The 21,687-nt window shown below is 35.8% G+C and overlaps 1 protein-coding gene across 1 annotated transcript in view; it reads right to left on the bottom strand.

Moving 5' to 3' along the window:
• The window catches only part of RANBP17 (RAN binding protein 17), a gene marked incomplete at both ends in the record, with an annotated part of 325,987 nt that overhangs the window by 135,894 nt on the left and 168,406 nt on the right, over positions 1–21,687 (bottom strand). Inside the window, one exon of the mRNA XM_080698633.1 lies at positions 5,356–5,415. Coding sequence (XP_080554759.1) covers positions 5,356–5,415 — 60 coding nt within the window. The remainder of the gene's footprint in view (positions 1–5,355; positions 5,416–21,687) is intronic.

Genomic DNA, 21,687 nt, shown 5'->3' with positions numbered 1-21,687 from the left:
ATGCCTCCATGGGGATTATAAGCGTGCGCCACCACACCCGGCGAAAAAATGTATTTTTTATAAAATAATTTCAAAACCCAACTCACTAGAGTGTAAATAATTTTAACACAAGATTTTTGTTATTCAAATAGTGTGGTTTTCACCAGGCATGGTGGCACACTCCTATAGTGCCAATACTTGGGTGGTTGAAACAGGAGGATCGCAGGCTTGAGGATAGCTTCAACAATTTAGTGAGGCCCTTTTTCAAAATAAAAAAATAAAAAAGGCTGGGCATGTAGCTTGGAGACAGAATGCCCCTAAGTTCAATCCCCAGTACCAAAAAATTAAATAAAATAGATAAAATGAAAAGGTGTGATTTTCAATAGCCAAATTATGGAACCAACCTAGGTGTCTATCAACAGATGGATGGATAAAGAAAGCGTGGTACATGCACATAATGAAATTTGATTCAGCTACAAAGAAAAACAAAGTTCTTTAATTTGCAGAAAAATGGATGAACTGGACAATATTAGGCTGATATCAGCCAGTATCAGAAAGTCAAGAGTAGCATGTTTTCTCTATATGTGGAAGCCAGAGAAAACAGAAAACAAAAGGGACTTCAGAAAATAGGAGAGAGATCAGTAGAACAGTGGAAGGGGACTGGAAGAGGGAGGGGAAAAGCAGGCTTGATTAAGGAAACAATTCAAATAAAGCCGTATCTATCCATGAAGGTATCACTACCAATCTCACTCACATGTACAGGAAGGGAGGAGGGAATGGGTTGGGATGCAGAAGGAAGTACATCAAGTGATGCGTGCATATATGTTTTTATCACTTTGTACCTCACTCTACAATGTATAATAATAATGCACCATTAAAAGTAAAACAAACAAGAAACCCCAAACGACAACAATAAATGGCATACTAATGCTCATAGGTTTCTAGAGAAAGCTCTCCCTAGAGATGCAGTAAGAAGAGTTCTTTAAATCCTCAGTGAACCCACTGCTGCCAGCCTATTATTAGCACTTCTCATATCACAGAGTATGATCTCGTTGTAGTACAGTTTTTTATGTGAATATGCTTCCCCTACTATATCATGCATACGTTCACAGAGGGCAAGAGAAAGCCTGTTTCAGCAGTACTTACAACACTGTTATGATAAATTTAGCAAAGAAGAAAAAACATAGGCCTCGGTCCTAAGATATCTGGATCTGAATTCTAGATTTGTCACTAACTAGTTGTGATTTAAAGTCCCTGAATCTTGGTTTCTAACCTGTAAACGGAAATAGCAATCACAATAATACCTACTTCATAGGGTTTTAGGAAGATGAAATGATTATCCCTAACAAAGGGCCTGGCATTTAGTAGAAATTCAACAAATGCCACTTTCTTCTCTTTCCCCTTTCACAGCCTTCAGCATAACAGGTGCTAAAATACCTTTCAAAGAGAAGGCCCTTTACATAAAAGTAATAGGAAGGTAAGAAAGGTGCTTCTCTTGGAGATGTTCACCCAGTATATACAATCATCAAAACAAATGAAACCTTGAAATTTGCATTAAATAACTCTGAAATCCCTAAGAATATGTATGCTCAATTAATACATCCTAGTAACAGTCAACAATTGCATTTTTAAGAGCATAGGGCATCTGCTTCAAAGTTCATCATGTAAAACCTAATTTTTTTATATTTCTAAATGGTTATTTCCTTAGAAACTAGACACATTACCCACAATGACCAGTCACCTATCTTTCCAGCTCTTGAAATATTGGGAAGTTGTTAGAAATATAAGAAATTATAATTATTATAGACTTGAGAAGACATGTTTCTAAAAACTGTTTTAATGTTTGTTTTCTTATCGATATTTATTTTATGCAGGCTCTTATAAATTTCAGAAAAGAGTATTTGTATGTGTACATTTTCAATATATTTTAATTTCTGAACCAATCAAATGATAAATATTGCCTGTAAATTTGCAGTTAGCTTCAATGATCTTATATAAGGATTTTAAAGGGAACCAGGTAAGAAAAAAAACTAAACATACAACATCAACAAGATTTTGAATTGTATATTTAATTTGATAAGAAATAAAAGTATTGCTATAATAACTTTAAAAATTGCTTTCTCTTTCAATCCTAATCCTTAGTCAGTTATCTGCAGCACTGTCTTTGACATTCTGATTATAACTTTGAAGAAACCAATTATGTCAATCCTTAAATTTGAAGTAGATTACAGAACTGGGAAACTCAGAATATTAGTTCCTAAAGGTTGTATGGATATATAATGACAGTCACAGAAATTCAATAACAGCCCTCTATGAAATGTACTCAAAAGCACCACATGAAACAAATTAAAAAGAACAATGAATCTCTCATTCTGTGCAAATAAGAAAATAAGAGAAAACACTAATTCTATAGGTTTTCATAAGAGCTGTTATAATGAATTAAGATTTTGGATAATGAATTTTCAGAAAATTACAGTAGCTTAATACCCTTAGGCCTTCTATAAATGTTTGAGATGTTATAACTTCTCAAAGTGCTTTAGTACATTGTAAGCAGGCTCCATGCAGAAAATTAGCAGTGCTGTGAAAATCAACAGTGAAATACTCTGTTGTCAGAAGATGCATCTTCTCTGAACCAATTTCTTCTTAAAAAAAAAAAAACAACTCACATCAAATAATACAAAACTGATACCACAACCCCCTCAAATTTTGCAAATTTGAAGTACTGTTCTGATACGTTGAAATGAGTTGCCAATTAAGGTTTTAACTGGTTGTCATTTGGTAAAACAAAATCCGCCACTGGAAAGAATCCAATAAACATTAAACATTAATGTTCCTTAGGAAGAGAATTTAGGAATTGAGCATGAAATCACTAATATGAGTAATAAAGCAATTTTCATATTTTTGTCTTAGACTTCAGGTATCCTTTAGACCAACTGAGTACTTTCTATAAGGAAGACTGCATTCAAAGAAAAAGATGTTGGTAACAGAGAGGAAAGCAGAGTTATAAAAGAACTAATATAAAGAATCTAATACTTGGATGTTAACAGTTTGGAATACCGAGCCCTTTCATAACATCTGAAGCAGAATAAAACACAAACATCACAATTAACTGATCACCACATCAAGAGAATCAATGGTGCAAACATCAATTCTGCATATTAACTACACAAACTGAGTGATATTGAATAGGTTCATATTAATCTTGGCCAATTTTTCCATACTATTTACCAGAACATGATTAAATACAGAACTAAAATTAGGCAGAAAAATCTTTTGCCACAATTTTATTTTTAAAACCATAATTTATTTCAGAAGCCAAAGTAGTAAAACCAATCAGCAAGGAAGCTGCTTGCCTTGCTCAGTGGAATACAGAATGGCATCTGATAAAGGAAGCCAGCTATAGAAATATAAAATAAACATGAATGCTGAGTTTTCATTTCAATTAGAATATCTGAACCCACCATCTGTGGTGGCCATCTTGCTGAGGGGACATGCACCTAACAAATCTCTTAAGAGGCATTCCCGATCTGCTTGAATAAGCTATTGTATGAGAAAACTTGGAGCGACCACCTTGGCCTCACATTTCCTTCGCTCCACATCCTATGGCACAAAGCAGGAGCTCAGCAGGCTGGGGTGCAGGGCTGCCTGCTGCCTGTGATAATCCCCTCTCCCAGTAGGGGCCTCCACTGATGCATGGCTAAGAACATGCTTCCTCTTTTGCTTGCACCCCAGTGGGGTTTCCATTCCTGACTTGGGCCCAAATCCAGACTGCTAAGGAAGGTGAAAAAGTTTGAAGGCTCCAGATGCTGCGAGCAATATTTCTAGATTATAATCTAAACAATCATTTATTAGAAAGAGAAGTATAGGTGTATGTGAAAACCAGCAAGACTTACTGGTAATTTTGGAGAGATTGTTTTTCTCCCACCCCTGGCCAGATCTAAGGTCTAACTACCACCTGTTCAACAGAAGCTGGCTGTTTGCCCCATTTTCCTTCAGGGAGCCACTGACCAAGAATCTTCACCAGCATGAACTTAATGTCTCCCGACAGGCCTTCACTAGCCAAGAGGGACCCGGGTCGAGTGCACCAGTTATTGGTCACAGGATACCCAGCCCATAGAAAAACTCCTGCAGTGCCACCAGCTGAAAGCCAACCAGAGAAGATGAAGAGTGTACATTTGTCCTGACACAGCTTTGCTCCTGTGGCTGCCAATTCACTCCATGGTTGGGGCCGAGCTTCTGTTAAACTAGTCTTCTAAAGTGGATAAAACCATGATGAAGCCCAGAGAGAGGGAGGGGGGGAGGGAGGGAGGGAGAGGGAGAGGGAGAGGGAGAGGGAGAGAGAGAGAGAGAGAGAGAGAGAGAGTGTGAGAGAGAGAGAGAGAGAGAGAGAGAGAGAGAGAGAGAGAGAAAGAGTGTGTGTGTGTGTGTGTGTGTGTAAAACCTCCCCAAGCCCATTCAAAAAGAAGCCAGCCATATAGCCATATCTATGACATAAAACTATTGGGGAAGGCTTGAATTTGGTAGACAGTTTTGAGACCATGGTTTGAAGAACATTTCAGGCTTTTACAGAAATATTTATAATTATTTGTAATAGCCAATTTACAAGATGCCATGCTTAGATTTTAGAGCAAAACAGCTAATGCTAAATAAGGTTTGTGAGAAGATGATGGCAAAGGTGGGGAAATGAGAAATAAAATATTTTGTTCACTCTAATCCCCCATACCTCTTAAAGGTATCAGCCAGTAACATATATTCTGGTACAGAGATTACATGTGTTCTAAACAGCATCAAAGCAGATGCCATTCAATAAAGCTAAATAAAACTTTCCTTTTCAGTTAAGAGTAACTAGTTAGAACTGGCCACTCAGAAATATTTTAATCAAAAAACCTAAGCTGGGTGTGGTGGTATATATGATTGTAATCCCAGTACTGGGGAGGCTGAGACAGGAGGATAGCAGGTTCAAAGCCAGCCTCAGCAACTTAGTGAGGCCCTCTAAAACTTAGTAAGACCCTGTTTCAAAATAAAGAATAAAATAGGGCTGGGAGTGTAGCTCCCAGTGTACCCCTGGGTTGAACTCTCCAGTACCCATCCTCACACACACAAAAGGAAACCTAGGCTATGTTCACACAACGTAATCACACTAAATACACTCTTTGCAGTTAATACTATGTACGAGCTGATAATTGAACATTTGGCCATAAAGCATATACATAAAACATAAAATTATACTGTACATGATAAAAGTAAGAACCAAGACAACACACCCCTATATTTATTCCTGTGTGCACGTGCCTGTTTTCATAAAAAGAATCCATGGTTGTAGTGAGGTAAGCATAAAGATTGGTGATCTACCATCATAACTAGCACTCAACTCACCTTAACTATTTTCCAAGACTTCTCTGGAACTCTGGACACATCGCTCCTCAGGTGTACAACCTAAAAAGCACAGAATTTAAAGACCTGCCACCAGGAGCTAAGGATAAGAGAAGAGCAGAAAGCCTTCTCAATTTTAAAAACAAAGAGAAAGTGGCTCAGGATCTTTTTGGCTGTCATTTAATATATACTCAGGACGTTAGCTATATGGATTACAATGGGTTTGCATCAATGAAGTAATTCAAGAAAACAATTACTAAAGCCTAGTCCTAAAAAAAGAACAAATTATATATAATATTTGACAGGACTTTTTTTCTCAGTAGTAGGGACCGAACCCAGGAGCATTCTAACTCTGAGCTATACTCTGAGACCTATTCTTTACTCTTTATTTTCAAACAGTGTTTCACTAAGCTGTGGTGGGCCTCACTAAGTAGCTGAGGCTGTGTGTGAAGCTGTGATCCTCCTGTCTCAGCCTCTCAGGTACTGGGATTACAAGTGTGCGCCACCACGCCCAGCTGACAGGACTGTTTTTTTTTTTTTTTAAATAATTCCTTACTCCTGTTGGTGTTTTCATAACATAAGTATAGCAGCTGGAGTAATGATTTAAGTAGGCCCAAGTCACCTCCTGATAGGCAAAAGCATATCTTTAATAAGTAAACTCATTTCTGCAGTCATTCAGAAGGTAAGTAAATCATACTGTGTTTCTGCCACTTAACCTAATTCTTCTATACACCTCCCCATCCAAACCCTCTGAAATGCACTCTGAATTATAGTCACAGGATTACCAAGTCTCCATCTTTACTTTAGACAACTTTATCTTATTCATATGTGTTTTCTATTAACATAATTCTATTTCTGCTTCCTTATTGCTTCTTTGAAACCACATCCCATTTCCTATATCCCAAACAACATTATATCTTCCTCCTAAGAATGAAAACTTTACACTTACCCCAAATGCAATGGATCGGTATTCACCTTTTGATGGCCTGTTAACTCCTCCAAATACTTAGATCTGGTTTTAACTCAGAACAGGCAATAATTGCAGCTAAAGGCTAACTCCTGTCTCCTAAAATGCTATGTTGAAAAATAGCTTAAATGTATGTAGAAGTCCAACTGATGGATCAAGACCATACGAAACTGCTCAGAAGGCATATTCTTTCCTCATCAAGAAGCCAGAAATGAGCAAATTTATTGAGGAAATGTTTGGAGGGATGTAGTGTAATGCAAATGAGGTTTGGAATGATAACAATCATTCCTATAAGTACTTTTACTTAATGAATTAATTTTACAACCCTAAATTGTTAGTTTCACGGAGCTTCTATTTCTTTATTTGTATAATAGAAAGAAGAGAGAAATAAAAAAAATAATATAACTACTAAGGAGATACTACTAAGGAGATAATCTAGTGAGGTGGTTGGAAATACATTCAAAAGTTCAAGACTAGTGGGATTTTGTCACTCACGAGTGACTCAGAATAAATTGCTTATCTTTTAAAACTTAGTTTCCTAAGCTGCAAATGAAGATTATAGTAGGACTTATGGGATTTTTGAGAAGATTAAAGTAGTTAACTCATGTACAGTACTGAGAACAGCCCTGACACATAGTAAAATTTCTATAAGTGTTAGTTATTGTTCCTATTGACATGTACCAAGGTGATGGTCTCTTTTCTTTGTACTTTACCCAGATTAGATGCTGAAAAATAGATGTATGTTCTAAACTAGTATCGGAATAGTTTTAGTTAAAGAATGGCTAGAGCACAAAGAGCCTGAATGAAACATAGAATAACTCCTAATCTTACAATATGGGTCTAGGTTTTGTGTTTTTTTTTTTTTTTTTTTTTGCAGTACTGGGGATGAAGCCCAGTCACACCCCCAACCTGATTTTTTATTATGTGAGATAGGGTCTCATTTAGTTGCAAAGGGCCTCACTAAGTAGCTGAGGCTGGCCTTGAACTGCGACCCTAATGTCTCAGGCTCCCAAATGCTGGGATTACAAGCATGTGCCACCATGCCCGGCTAGTTGAGTTTTATAGAGAAACAGAAGGAGGAGAAGAAAAAGTAATGGGAAAACAAAAAGGAAGGCTGAATGGTCTGTGGTAGCTGATGATGTTTATACTAAGGGATCATCTTGTATTACCTAAGTTTCTAATTTAGAATCCCTAGATCTCACAGTAAGTTTCTGCTTTATATTTCCAAGGTAAGTTTTCGAATCACTGGGTAAGAAGATGATTTACAGTTCAATAAATTATCAATCTTTTCAATGCCGACCAATGAATCAATTAAATTCTCGGAGTCCCTCCTCCCTCCTCTCTCTTTCTACTAAATTAATACACACAGACAAGGGGTTACAGAATACCATCATCACAGTTTAAAATTATTAAAAGATTTTTTGTGATGGGCCCCCAAGGGGTATCTTTCACAGTAAGAATAGAAATGGATTACTTTTCATATATAAATATATTACTGATCTCCGACATTAGACTATGGGCTCTGAATCACTTACCCTATGATTAAATTATATAAAATATCTAGAATCTAGCTTAGTTCTACCGTGATTGCAGGCTGGCCAGAACTAATCTGTGGTTGTAGAAATAAGATTTTTCCTTGAAAAATAACAGCCAAGATGGGGATGAAACTTATAATACAGGTCTTTTCAGTCATCACACTATGAAACTGACCATGACTGAAATTACGGCTAAACGCACATATAGGCAATGTGATAGAGTGGGAAGCAACTGGGTTGAAGCCACTGGACAAGTTTTTCTGAAATTCTACTCGGTAGTCTGTATATTGAAGATAACATGTACTAAATAAAAGGCTGCTGAAAACACTAAATGAGAAAAACTAATGACTAACTGGGTAAAGTGGTTAAGCAAAAAGTAGAAACCCAATACAGATTAATAAATTGTATTCTCAAATGTTTTCCAGGCATTTTTCTTTCTCTATTACCTGAGAACAGAATCTGAAACTTGTGTCACTCATAGATCTAGATAATGTCTTAATACCCAAATGCCTTAAACTTGAAGAAAGTTGAAGTGTATCAGGTGCTGGGCCCCTATACTTCCTGGCAGGTTGACATTACAGGCCATGTGTCCATGTGTCATAAACGAAACTATCCTTTAGAAAGGATAGTTGTACCTGTACCAATTAAGCATGAAACAATTTCTTATGAGAGAGTAAAGTGGGCCAAGTGAACATGAAAGTGGCTATAAAAAATTGGAGACAGAAAATTATAGTAAGTGGCCAAAAGGCTAAAAAGGGGGCAGGCAGGCTTAAATAAAATACAAAACAAAAAAACAAAACAAAACAAAAAAACACCTTAAGAACTGCAATTCTCAGTGAATGTAAAGCCACCAGTATACTGTACTAAGGTGTTTGGAGCTTTTAGTATTTTCTATCATTTTATATTTTTCGTCATTAAAAGTTTCCAACTTAAACACTGGGTGTGAGAAATTTCCCATGGAAATGAATTTCTAATTTTGTACTGGGAGTCAATCAGAAAATATAATTCACATTGAAGAAACTTGTTTTAAAGCCAACTTAAACACATCTATTCAGTACAGCAAGGGACACTGGTGCTGGGGAGCCATGCAGGCCTAGGGGAAAACAAAACCTCAGTACGTATGCCAAATGTGCTTTTATATTTCAAGACTCCTTCAATAAAAACATTATGGGAAAATAAAAATTAGGAAAACACTGAACTTAACTAACTTAAAATGTTAAAAAATATTTTGCATTTATGTTTTATATCCAAGTGCTTTTCCCACATTTGTCCCAAGGCAGTAGATGAAGCGCTATATTCACCATTGCTAATACTAGCAATTGGAACATGCTCTTTGGCAAGGCAGAAATAAGATAATTGTTCAATATAGGCCGGCTTTTCAGAAATACTGGAAGCATTGCCTGTAATTATAGACATCTGTCACTGCTAGCCACTCAGTACTAACCCTGACATCAATATACAACCATAGCACTAAACTGCCTGCAGGCATAGCAATGGAGACCAGATACGCTAGGCAGGCAATCATCTGCTTCATCCAAACTATCTGTCAAAGGTTCCCAACCACAAATAGCTCTTACATTTTGTATCCTTAGGATAATATGTTGATTTATTTTAGATTCTCTAATATTTACAGTCTAGGCCATCTACTAAAATAAAGAAACAAAACTTATGGCTAATGGAGGCAGTTACTGTTCAGAGTCATCATAAAAGGTCATAGCTCAACCCTCAAATGTTAAAAATTGATGGCAGCTTTAACCATGTGCTATCATACAGATGTTTTCTTTTGTAGAGGCAATTATTTTCAATAGCAATTCAAAATGGTAAGTACAATCTTTCATCAGCAAGTATGTTGCCACACTGATGTAATAGAAATGCTCATATTTTAAAGCCTTTTTTGAGACATAAAGATAAGTTTCAGCATCAAGTACAGAAGATCTGGATTGTCAGCTTGGGTTTAGCTTTACATATACTAACTTATCTGGCAATATTTTTTACATATACAAATGTGATGTCTAAAAACTAGAAAATGATATTGAGGAATAAAATACTTGGTTAATGAACGAGTCAATGACATACAATCTTGCTGGATGTAAACTTACTAAAATATACATGCACATGTACCTTCATATTTCTAAAAGCTGAAAGATACACTGTAGCTTTAAATGTCATCCTTTTTCCTTTTAAGCAGCCCATGAAACAAACAGAAAATTATTAGACATTTAGACTAGTTAGAAATAAAGACTCACAATCATGATAATGTGTTACTAAAAACCCAGATATTTCTTGGTCTGATCAAAACAGCCTATATTGAAGATAAACTATTAATTACTGACAGACAGTTAGCTTACAAGTGAGCTGCATTTTAAAAACCTCCTTTAAAATACAATTGCTAAATGCCTTACAGTGCTGTAATGTGAGACAGGTTCAAATCTTATTACTTCACTGAAATTAAAACCTAAGTTTTAATACTGTTCAAGTCGAACAATGATTCCACACTTTATTGCTTTTGAAATCCCTTGATGATCATAGGAAAAAATGCCCCGGAGAAAAAAAGACTGTTTTCGATAAACAGAAAATACAGTTTGCACTCTTAGCCTCTTTGTCATCACAAAAAAAGGATTTAATGCCAATTCTTTAAAAAAAGACTTTTTCCCCACAAAATGTGCACCTTGTGTGCCATTTGTAAAATCAGTTCACTTTCTTTTATTTATTACTGCAGCGCGGCAAGGCAATAAAGAAGCTACCGATAGCTAATAAATTACATGCCTTTTAAAACAATTCTCTTGCTACAAAAACATGTAACTACAAAGGTTTACATTTACATGGTACATCACATGAAATGTCTATATTTATGTCCTATTTTGGCAAATTGTGAACTTTTACCAAATAGCCGATAACAAAAATAATAAAGTGGTCCACAAATGTTCACATGACATAAATACTGTTCAAGAGAACTATTCTTGTTATTTAAACTTTCTAAACATTCTCCAAAATTTACTTAAAAATGTTTTGAGGGTGTATTCATTTCGAGTCACCCCCTCATGTCATTTTGGCATGGGGCTGTATTTCTATTTTCTGTATTTCTATTTTTCTAATAAACTTCTTTAAATCTTCAAAAAATAAATAAAAATGTTTTGATAAATTATTTTATGTACTAAAATGTATTTAAGGATTTCTAATCAGGATTCATTTAAACTTTACTCAATTACTGAGAACTAACACTTTTTTCCCCTAATTTATGTTCCTAGTACCATGAAGTCTTTAGAAAATCTTAGCTCCTAGCAGTTATTTAAAACAAATTATAAAAGGCGAGATTACTGGATGCTAGGCAAAATGCCCCAATTCTGTTCCTTAATATATATTACACTTTTAGAAAGATTTAGAAACTATTAGAAAAGAAGTATTTCCTTCAAACGTGTTTTGCTCAGCTCAGATATAATCTTTTAAAATATCATTTTCATATATTTATAAGAACTGCTTTAAAATCTTACATTGTAAAACTAAGATGCTTTGTCTTTCTTGTCTATGTACAATGAATTCTGAGATGTCTGTACTCCAATTCCAGGATTAAATTGTTAAATTAATCAGGGCATTTGCTTAAATGCTTTCATCCTCTAATCTCACGACAAGAATATATTTATGAGGTAATGCATTGCCTTTTATTATTAATTTCCTCCATTTCCTGTAATAGCCATCATAGCTGTGGCCTTTTTGTTTGTTTCATACCTACAGATTTCAAATTTGTTCAATTATGCATGATGAACAATGTTTCAATTTTCAAAGCACAACCAACCTTTTTTTCCACTTCACCTTTACAAGAGGACAATCCACCATATGAAAGGATAAAAAAATTATATTTTGTAGCACTCCGTTTCTCTATTCAGATCTCCTTTTCCTGCTACTTACTCTTTTGAAATCTGCTTAATTATTATGGTTGATAATTAGGAACTGAGAGATATCTTTTTAGGAGAGTGCAATAAGATAAATTTATTTTATCTGCATAGATTATTTTGAGGAAAATCATTATTATAAATAATAGCATTCTATAATATATCTATATTATGTAGGAAACTAGCATATTTTCTAACTTATATTTGCCTCTTAATATTAAATGCTCATATTTCATAGTTTATTTTAAATGATAATATTCACAATTAGCAACAAAGAAAAATAACATTTACTTTCTCTATGGTGCCCTTCTTTCTCCTATAATCTCATTCATAACATTTTGTTTTAACTTTTAATTACCCCTTAGCTGAGAGAATGTCATTCATTATATTCTCTCTCAGATCACTAAGAAAGTGGAATCAATGTAGGTATGACCAGATAGCATTAACTTCATATTTTAGATGGGAAAAATCAAATGCTACACAGTAAAATACGAGGTTTCTGCAACCTCCTATTTACAGCTTTTGCTATTTGACAATGCTGCTTCCTAGATATGTATCCACTTATGCTCATTCTAGTAAATCCAAATTAAACTTTCTATTGGGTACTGTTTCATTCATTCAATATATGGAAAATATCCTTGAGTTGTATTTAACATCTCTCTCTGGCAGAGTGGTAGCAATAGGTGGTCCTTGGTGTCAACTGAGATGGACAGAGAGCATGAATTAGTTTTCCTAATTATCTTTCTTAGAAGAGAGAAAATATGTAGTCAGCTACATGTTTATATACTATAGAAAAGCAAAGGCCACTAAAGGAAACTTCAAGCACCCTGAAACTTCTCACTTCACCGAGATTTCATCAGCTGGCTTTCTATGTATTCCCAGTGTTGTGTACATAAATCATGGTCTCATCAGAATTAACAGTAATTACCTGTTGCCTGTGTGTTATCAGTCTATGATGGCAGGACTATCTCCCTCTAGTTAATTATTGTGTCCTGTTTGCACATAGCAGGCAAGTAAATGTATTTGTAATTATAAGTAAATGTACTTGTGTATATATACAAATATATTATTTCATTATATATATTTTATATATATATAAAATTCTGATTAGCATTTCTCCCTGATGTGATTAGCATCACAAACTAAATCATCTTTTTGATAAAACATTTTTGAAAAGCAGTAAGAGCCAGTAAAAAATGTTCAAGTCCCCAATCTCAAATGTTACCCTAAGTTTTTTCTTAATTTTTTTGAGAATCTGTTTCATCATCGATGAGCTAACAATAATACCCACCACACAAGGCTGTAGAGATTAATATGGACAAAAAGCTGAACCAGCACAATATCTGTTCCCTGATCCCAATAGGAACTTTTCTTTTTTGTACTGGAGATTCAACCTAGCATTCTACCTCTAAGATAGATACACAGCCTTATTTTATTCATTTTGAAACAGGGTCGAGCCAGGCGTGGTGGCGCATGCTTGTAATCCCCGCACTTGGGAGGCTGAGACAGGAGGATCGCGCAGGTTTGAGGCCAGCTTCAGCTACTTAGTGAGGCTTTCAGCAACTTACTGAGACCCTGTTTCAAAATAAAATATAAAATAGGGGTGGGAGTATAGCCTGGAGGTAGAAAGCCTCTGGGTTCCACCCCAAGTACACCCTGTTTCAAAATATAAAATAGGGTGGGAGTATAGCCTGGAGGTAGAAAGCCTCTGGGTTCCACCCCAAGTACCCCCCCACACACACACACACAAACAAACAAAAAAAAAGAAACAGGGTCTTGCTAAGTTATTGAGGGCCTTGCTAAGTTGCAAAGGCCGGTTTCAAACCTGCAATCCTTTTGTCTCAGCTTCCCAAGTGCTGAGATTACAGGTGTGTGCCATTATGCCCAGCTCCCAATAGGTGCTTTTTAACTATGAAGAAAAGATACATACATAGAAAATAAGCACACTTATAAAGAATTAGGAACTTTCATTAATTGTGCAATGCTCCCCCCCCCCTTTTTTTAATGAGAAGGGACATGTACACCATCATTTACATTCCATCACTATGTGTTTGTTGTTAATGTTATTATGCTATGGCCACATATCTACTTAGGCAATTTAAAAACTGATATCTGAGAATAAGTAATTGGGAAGGAAGAAGAACATTTTAATTGCATAACATAAAACACACTGCACCTAAATTAAAAACTAACTATGCCCTCAAGGACTATATGAGAATACCCCAAAGCACATGGTTTTCAGAGTGGTATGGATTCCTTCCTTATTGTGAAAAATTCCCAAATACTTGTAAAGCTTTTTAAAACTTCAAAATGGCTGATGGTAGATAAGAAGAATATAAAAGCAGATGGTCCAGACAGCCTGAATACAGAAAAGCAGGTGCTTAGCAAAACAGAAGCTTTTGCCAGTTTGCCAAGCTGCTGGTTCCTGCTTCCACACCGGTTTGCCTCCCCTTTTCCCCACATCTGCTCACTGGTGCTCCTGTGATACTCCATTGACACAGAGGATAAAGACTAACAATCTGGAAATCAACAGCTTGCTGAAAAAAGAGATTGCTGTTGTTTTAGAAAAGTATTTTCTCTCCTTTGAAGGGTTCTCTCACTATCTCAGAGATGTAGAAACATTTATCTTTTCTTAAAATTAAGACACACTCCTCAAATTTAAGGTAATTATTTTTTAAAAAGCCCAATAAAAGGATATTAAAGCCTAGCTCATGGAACACATTAATATAGACAGATGTAAACTAACTTAAGCTTAAGCTATGTCTGCAGATCATTCTCTATATTACTCAAGCATAATAAAATAAATTGCTAAAAACTAGCCTCTAGAAAAAGAAAGGAAGTAATCACGGTGTTGTTTTTTTTTTTTTTTAACCACATGCAGAAACAAAGTACATGTTATTATTTCTTATAAGACCCAAATTTTGTTTTGCTTCTGAACAAGCTAAGGTAGGGGCTTATATAGATGTTAAAAGAATACATTTAGCAGTCATGTGATGCGAGAATGTGATGAGAGACATGTGATCAGATTTTTTGTTGGTATGGTATGGATTTATTTGGGAAAAGCATATACGTACAGAAATACTTGGCACTTTAATAAAAACTTGAAAAAGTAAGCATATCTCAAACTTCAATATATAAGAGTAGTGTGAAAGATCCAGAATATATTCAAAGGGGATTAGAGATGCTGAGAGCAGGTGTTGGTAAATATCAAACTAGGAAAGAGACCTTGTAGAGTGGCCAGGATAGTAAGGAGATTTTACAGAAATGGGGAAATTAGAATGTAAGGTGAGACAGCTTGTAACCTGAAGCTACAGAACCCATGCTTAGGGTTACTTACTGGCAATCAGCCTCTTGGTTAACTCCTTTACTTTGGCCACTTCACTTGTGTGTACTAAAGATCCAGGGAGTGGGGTGAATGGCAGTGATGAGGATGATGTGAGCAGCTCTTGTTTATGAGTGCTTACTGGGTGGAAGTCTCATGCTAAGTACTTTGCATACCATATTTCACTTAATGAATATGGTAATTTTATGAAGCAGGTAAACAATATTATAATTTTATCATTAAAGAAATTGGGGCTCAGAGAAATCAGGGATCTATTAAGTCCTAAAGTCCATACATGTCAGAGCAGTGATTTGAACCCACATCAGAGTAATTACAAAGACCACATTCTTAACCAATTACTTTTACATATGATCATAAAATGCTCTAAAAGAGGTATATGCAAATACATCACTAGTAGATAGGATTAAATTATAAACCTACTTACAACAAATGTCTGGTAGCCTCAGACATGGTTTCATATTTTTATCAAAAGTTTACAATTTTTAAATGAGCTTTTCCACATACTGAAGTTTTGACTATAAAGTTATTTATTTACTAAGATACCAATGATCTAATAATGCCACACAGATAACTACAGAACTACTACTTAGAACGTAGAATGTAGCAGCTAGGGCCACCACATTTCTAACCTCTCCTAGTTTATATAAGGTTAAAATTTTTATTTTCTTAGCTGCTTAGAAGAGTATGCCACAGTTTCACTTATTCCATGTTTTTCTTAGACAATCAAAATAATAGCAAATATTTATTGAATTATGTATCTCTAGCCAGTGTGGTGGAACATGCTTGTAATCCCAGTACTTGGGAGGCTAAAACAGGAGGATCACAGGTTTGTGTCCAGCCTCAGCTACTTGGTGAGACCCTCCACAGCTTAGTGAAACTCTTTTTCAAAATAAAGAATAAAACAGGGCTGGGAGTGTAGCTCAAAGGTAGAATGGCCCTGGGTTCAATCCCCAGTACCACAAAAAGAAAGAAAGAAGCATCCCCCGCCCTTTTTTTTCTGGAACTGGAGGTTGAACCCAGAGGCATTCTAACCTTCCAAGCTGCATCTTTAGCCTTATTTTTTATTTTTTGGTGGTACTGGGGTTCCTGGAAGCCCTTCTACCTCCGGGCTACACTCCCAGACCTATTTTTATATTTTTATTTGGAAACAGGGTCTCTTAAGCCAGCAAAGCTGGCTCCGAACCAGCACGATTCTCCTGTCCGCCTCCCAAGCACGGGGATTACAAGCGTGTGCCACCATGCCCGGTGCCTATTTTTTTATTCTTAATTTTGAAACAATATTTCACTAAATTGTGGAGTGCCTCAACAAGTTGTGGAGGCCCTCACTTAGTAGCAGAAGCTAATTACTGGGATTACAAGTGTGTACCACCATGCCCAGCTATGTATCTCCTATTTTAACTTGCTATTACACCCTCATTAAAAAAAAAAAAAATGAAAGGGGAATACAGAACAAGGTTCACATAGTTCCAATATCCCCAGCTTGTACTTCTTTTTTTAGTGGGGAGGGTACTGGGGATTAAACCCAGGGTGTTACACCTCTGAGAAACACCCCTAGTTCCACTCTCCCTTGCTAACCTTGAATGTGTGATCTTCCTGTCAGCCTTCCAAGTACTGGGATAATAGGTATATACCACCATGCCTAGATGTATTTTTTCTTTTAAGGCAGCAAAACATACAAGTTCTTACCTTTTTTGGGGGGAGGGTTATAAACTTTTTTGTGAATCTGACTCAAAATACTGACTCTCTCTTAGAAAAAAAATACATTTCACAAACTTATTTTTGTTGTTGGAGGATGTTACATGCAAAACCTGAGTTTAATCCCCGTGCCTGAGAAAGTTATGAAACCAGGCTGGCCTTGAGGTTTCCCTTTGTGAAATGAGGAAAAGAGTACCTACCTCTCCTTGACGGTTCATATGTGAAAAGCACACACCTAACATAAAATACTGGCATATACATGCTATGCAATTATATTCCTTTTGTTGATAATTCTATTTTTTCTTTTGTTCTTTGTATAAAAGAAAGCCTCATCTAGTTTACAGTATGTCTTGAATCTTGGGCATATTGCTTTTTATTACTTGAACTCTTTTATGCATATTATATAAATTTAGTCTTTATCCTTATTTATCAGCTCAATTATATTCTTATTTATCCTCAGTGCCCAAGGGAGAGAACAAAAATCTTAGGGACATTCCTTTACCAATGTTTGAGGTAGAATTTCATGGGACTGTTGCAAGAAATAGGAAAAATTAATACAAAATGTTTGTCACTGCTTATTATAGGCGACTAATAAATGTTATTCTTCCTCCTGGGACCTATTACACACAATAGAGGATTTCCTCCAAAATGGTACCCATTGGGTACCTAAAAACCCACTTTACTAATTAAATAATTAAAGTAATTGTGGTTTTTCCTTTTTTTTTTTGGTTAAAGGAGAGGCAAGGTACTATACAACCTCATGGAAACACTATTTCGTAGAAATGATGCATAGAGCCCATTATGTGGCTTTCAGGAGAACAGATATGACATGTACTTTGGGGTCTATTCCAATCTACAATTTTATTGCTGTTATGAGCAACTTTGAGTATGAGACTTCTTGAAACTGTGGTAATTGGCTATTGCTTATTGTGCAATCTTTATTGTTGTGATAAAAAGGCATTTCTTTATTTTTGCTAGTATCAAAACATTCAGCTATCCTTACAAGGGCTGCCAAGAAGAATACAGAAGGCCAGGCAACAGAAGAGCCCTGGAGAGAATCAGGGCAAGTCAACTCTTTTTAGGGTTCCAAAATATGAATCATTGTTAGAAATTTACACCAAAGAAAAGTTTACGCTCATCTTCTGTGTTGTGTCAAAAAAGATATATGACTCCTGCTCAGAAGAGTGAAATAATGCTTTTATTTTACAGCATGGGTGGCATATGAGATAACACAGGCTCTGGCGATGGGAGTGGTAAAATGCTGGTGTATCCAGAATGCTGGTAGAGCCCAGAACACAATGTCATAAAAAGTGGCCCCCAAAGAGCACATGTTTGGGGCTTCTGACGAGAAAGAAAGCCTTAGACTTCTTGGGGACATTGTTAAGGTTACTAACTAAAATAATTCAAGGTGAGAAATCTACTTTGACTTTTCTACACAAAGAGAAACCCTGGTAGTTAATGTCTAGTCTTCATAGTATATGTTAAAGCATTTTTTGACAAAACAATAGCCTTTTTGATTTAATATCATGCAAGTACCACACAAATCATTTAATGCTGTATTTAGTCACAGAACAGCCAAGTGAAACATAAAATGCTCTCCCAACAGCCTGCTTCTCCATACATCTTTACGCCTGGAGCTAAAATACATCACATGTAAGAATACTCAAGAGAAATAATATAAAAACCATGTGTCCTTCCCATTCTCAGTTTCTCTGAACTAATGCAGAGCACTGCATGGTCTGTGACATCCAAAGAAGATGATGACAAAAGAAACTACAAATTATCCTGTCTCACAGTAAGTCATAATGTCATTTCAAGTGAAGCCAAACACAGAAAGTGATTACACAATGGGTCAAACATGCAGTTTTAAAAGGTCTTCCAAATCTAATCTATGTTCTATTGTGGCAGGCAGACACTGTATGGGACAAGACACCTTTAACTAAACAAGAGGACCTAATGGACACTTACTCCCATTGGGAGAGGAGATGAGGAGACCTTTTGCAGAACCAGAAGTGTGTGTGTGTGGGAGAGGTGAGGTGGCTAGAGGGGAACTTGGAGTTCATATTTTTTTCCCCTCTAGGACAAGGCTACTGCCATCAGAATATGCCAATGATCACTTTTCTTATCTAATTATAAGTCTTGTGTCCCTCTGTTCTACAAAGTAAAGCTTTCTTTCCTTGCAGTAGTGCACTCTTCTTAATCTAGCCTTTCCAACTGCAGCCATAGCCTTCCCTGCACTGCCACTGCATTTCCAGATGTCCCCACCAAATCCTCGGATGCGGCTGACCACCTCATGCTCTCTCACCTCCATGGATAGGTGCCTGCTTTACCTCACCTGGAAACAACCATCCTCTCCTTTTCAACTTGGCAAACCCATCTCCACCTAGAAGACTAGTTCAAATGTCATTTCTCATGGGATTTTTGTCTTCTTAGGGCACTTCATAAATATCCTTTTCCATCAGTGCTATCAATTATTTGTTCATCCATCTGTCTCCCATCAATCTATGAGTACTAAGAATAGTGACTGGAATATAGTAAATAGTAAACGTTGGTGGAAGAAATGAATAAACTTTATCACTGAATATTATAGGCTGGCAAGTGAAATCACGTTAGAAAGGTAATTTGTTTCTCTGGGCCTTAAATTGCTATCTGTAAAATACAGAAATGGTGAAAAAAAGTTTAAAGATGTAAAACCTTTTCCTCACATAAGCACTTACCCAGAAGAGCGATATGTGAAACAGATGAAGGTGGAGTGCTCTACTTCATGAAAGAGAAAGATAACTTGCCAAACTCTTCCCTGTCCCAACCCACACAGTGAGGTGAAAAACTATTAGATTACATACTTTATGATCTTTTTCAATTCCAATGTTCTTATGAGTCCTTGATCTTCTTCAATAGTGTTACAAAGCAACATGTACAAGAATTAAATGGAAAAATTCTTATGTTCTGTTGTCCTTATGGAACAACATTCTCAATTTGGAATGATAGTTTTCCACAGATTATTTTGTAAGTGCATCACATCTGGACTGACTATACTAAACACCTCTAAGTAACCAAAGAGTCATGTATTCAACTGTTTACCAGATACAAACAGTAATTTGTCAGTCATTAATTTTGGTACAAGATAATGTAATTAGGTATAAAATATTGTGATGTATTAAAATAAAAATAAATGACTCAAATATTCTTTTAAGAAGCCAGGCCATTGTTATTTAGCCTAGAAAGAAAACGAAAGCACCTTAGTATCAAGTTTTATGTGTCTCTGTAGTGAAGAGATCTAGGTCCAAGACACTGTTTTATGATTCATTAGCTATTGCCAACAGTCATCTATTCTTAACCTTAATTTCCTCATCTCTAAAACTGATACAATACTTGCTTGTCTCTGAAATAGTCGATATTTCATTCCACAACAAATGCTAATAAACTGAGAAAGATGAGTTTTACTGGAAAAAAAAAAGTCTTTTGTTTGGGCATAGATAGCATTCACAACCAGCCTTCATCTCATTAACAATTTATTAACATGCCTGAATATACCCCAAACTTAAATTATAACTGAAAAAGCAAATTGGAATCAATTCTTATTTTTGTATAAAACATCTTTATCTATAAGGGGTAGAACATGTAATTCAGATAGCATTATCAAATGGCAATCATAGTCTGGATTCCAAGTCATCAACATCTAACAGGAACAACTATGTTTACTTGATATCCGGTTAGAACACAGTATCATTTGGGGGCTCTCTTATAATATTTTTCCTCAATTATAGACTTAACAATTGAAACTATTTTTAATAAATATTCTATTAAAAGTAATCAACTTGCTCTTAAGAATCATGTATCATCTTGAAAAAGGGGCTCTACAAGCATTCCAATAGAAGGTACAGAGCACAGAAACAAAAAATAACTCTTCTATTATTAATAAAGATCAGAAATAAGTCAATGGCCATATTGTTTTACAGAATAGACTGTGAACTAATGACGGGACTTTGTATATTTTAAGCAATTCATATCTGTTGGTAACTCACCAAAAGTTTTTAAATTAGTTTTGATTTTAACTTTAAAGCAATGCATATATGTTATACATGATACACTAAATGGAAAAGAAACTAAAGAATTAACCAAAAATTAAAAATATAATACCCAATACACATGATGAATGTGCCAACTGTTCTGTGCTATAAGTATTATTCAGCATTAATTCATCATTCTTAATTTTAAAAATAAACTTTTGAATATTACTATTAAGAAATTGAGTGGCTTGACTGAATGTTGGCAGTAGCAAAAGTTAGAATAGATATTTCTTTTTCTTTCTTTTTTTTGTGGCACTAGGGATTGAGCCCAGGGGCATTCTACTTCTGAGCCACACCTCCAGCCCTATTTTTTTAAATTTTATTTTGAAACAGGGTCTTGCAGCTGGGCATGGTGGCACACATTTGTAATCCTAGTACTTAGGAAGCTGAGACAGAAGGATCACAGGTTCAAGTCAATCTCAGCAAGTAGTGAGACCCCCCTGCAACCTAGTGAGACCATGTTTCAAAGCAAAAATAGGGCTGGGGTGTAGTTCAGAAGTAGAATACCCCTGGGTTCAATCCCCAGTGCCAGAAGAAGGAGGGAGAGGAGAAAAAGAAGAAGGAGAAGAAAAAGAAAGAAAAGAAAGAAGCAGGATCTTGCTAAGTTGATGACCGTGTTACTAACTTGCTGAGGCTGTTCGTATGCCTGTGACCCACCTGTCTCAGCAGCCTCCCAAATATTGGAATTATAAGTGAGTTACCACCAGCTGGCTAGAATAGCTATTTCTTCAAAATAATCATTATGTTAGCCTTCTCTAAATTAATCAATTCTTCAGTTTAGACCAATGTCTTTGCCTTTTTTTCTTCATTCTTGACAAATCAATTTTTTCTCAAA

The sequence above is a fragment of the Muscardinus avellanarius genome, assembly GCF_963383645.1.
Source record: "Muscardinus avellanarius genome assembly, chromosome: 7".
Lineage (NCBI taxonomy): Eukaryota > Metazoa > Chordata > Mammalia > Rodentia > Gliridae > Muscardinus > Muscardinus avellanarius.
This window is presented reverse-complemented; position numbering and strand designations above follow the sequence as displayed.